The sequence below is a fragment of the Fulmarus glacialis genome, unplaced genomic scaffold (assembly GCF_000690835.1).
Source record: "Fulmarus glacialis isolate BGI_N327 unplaced genomic scaffold, ASM69083v1 scaffold18683, whole genome shotgun sequence".
Classification (NCBI taxonomy): domain Eukaryota; kingdom Metazoa; phylum Chordata; class Aves; order Procellariiformes; family Procellariidae; genus Fulmarus; species Fulmarus glacialis.
The window spans coordinates 1-389 of NW_009202501.1; the positions used below are offsets into that span (position 1 = coordinate 1).

General features: G+C 66.8%; 1 protein-coding gene across 1 annotated transcript; it reads left to right on the forward strand.

Annotated features, from left to right (window-relative positions):
- Positions 1 to 9: 9 nt before the first annotated feature.
- On the forward strand, positions 10 to 299 carry SOCS3 (suppressor of cytokine signaling 3; the record flags this gene model as incomplete). The annotated part of the gene is made up of 1 exon (XM_009574321.1): positions 10 to 299. A coding segment is annotated over one exon (234 nt), but the record flags the coding sequence as incomplete, so codon positions are not given.
- Positions 300 to 389: the final 90 nt, after the last annotated feature.

The following is a 389-nucleotide window of genomic DNA, read 5'->3' on the forward strand; positions in this document are numbered from 1 at the left end:
CGCTCCCCTTGGGCCCCCCCCGAGCTGCCGGGGGGGGCCCTGCACCCCAAGCGCACCTACTACATCTACTCGGGCGGCGAGAAGATCCCCCTGGTGCTGAGCCGCCCACTCTCCTCCAGCGTCTCTACCCTGCAGCACCTCTGCCGCAAGACCGTCAATGGGCACCTGGACTCCTACGAGAAGATGACTCAGCTGCCGGCTCCCATCAAGGAGTTCCTGGACCAGTACGATGCCCCCCTCTAAAGGGCTGGCGGAGCGAGGTTACCATGCTACAAGCACAAGAGCAGGGGACAGGCACAACGCCCCACCGGTGCGGGGACTCACAGGGCACGCCAAGCCTCTCCCTCTGGGAAGGAGAGGAGGGGGACTGGGGCGAGCTGCGGTGGGCC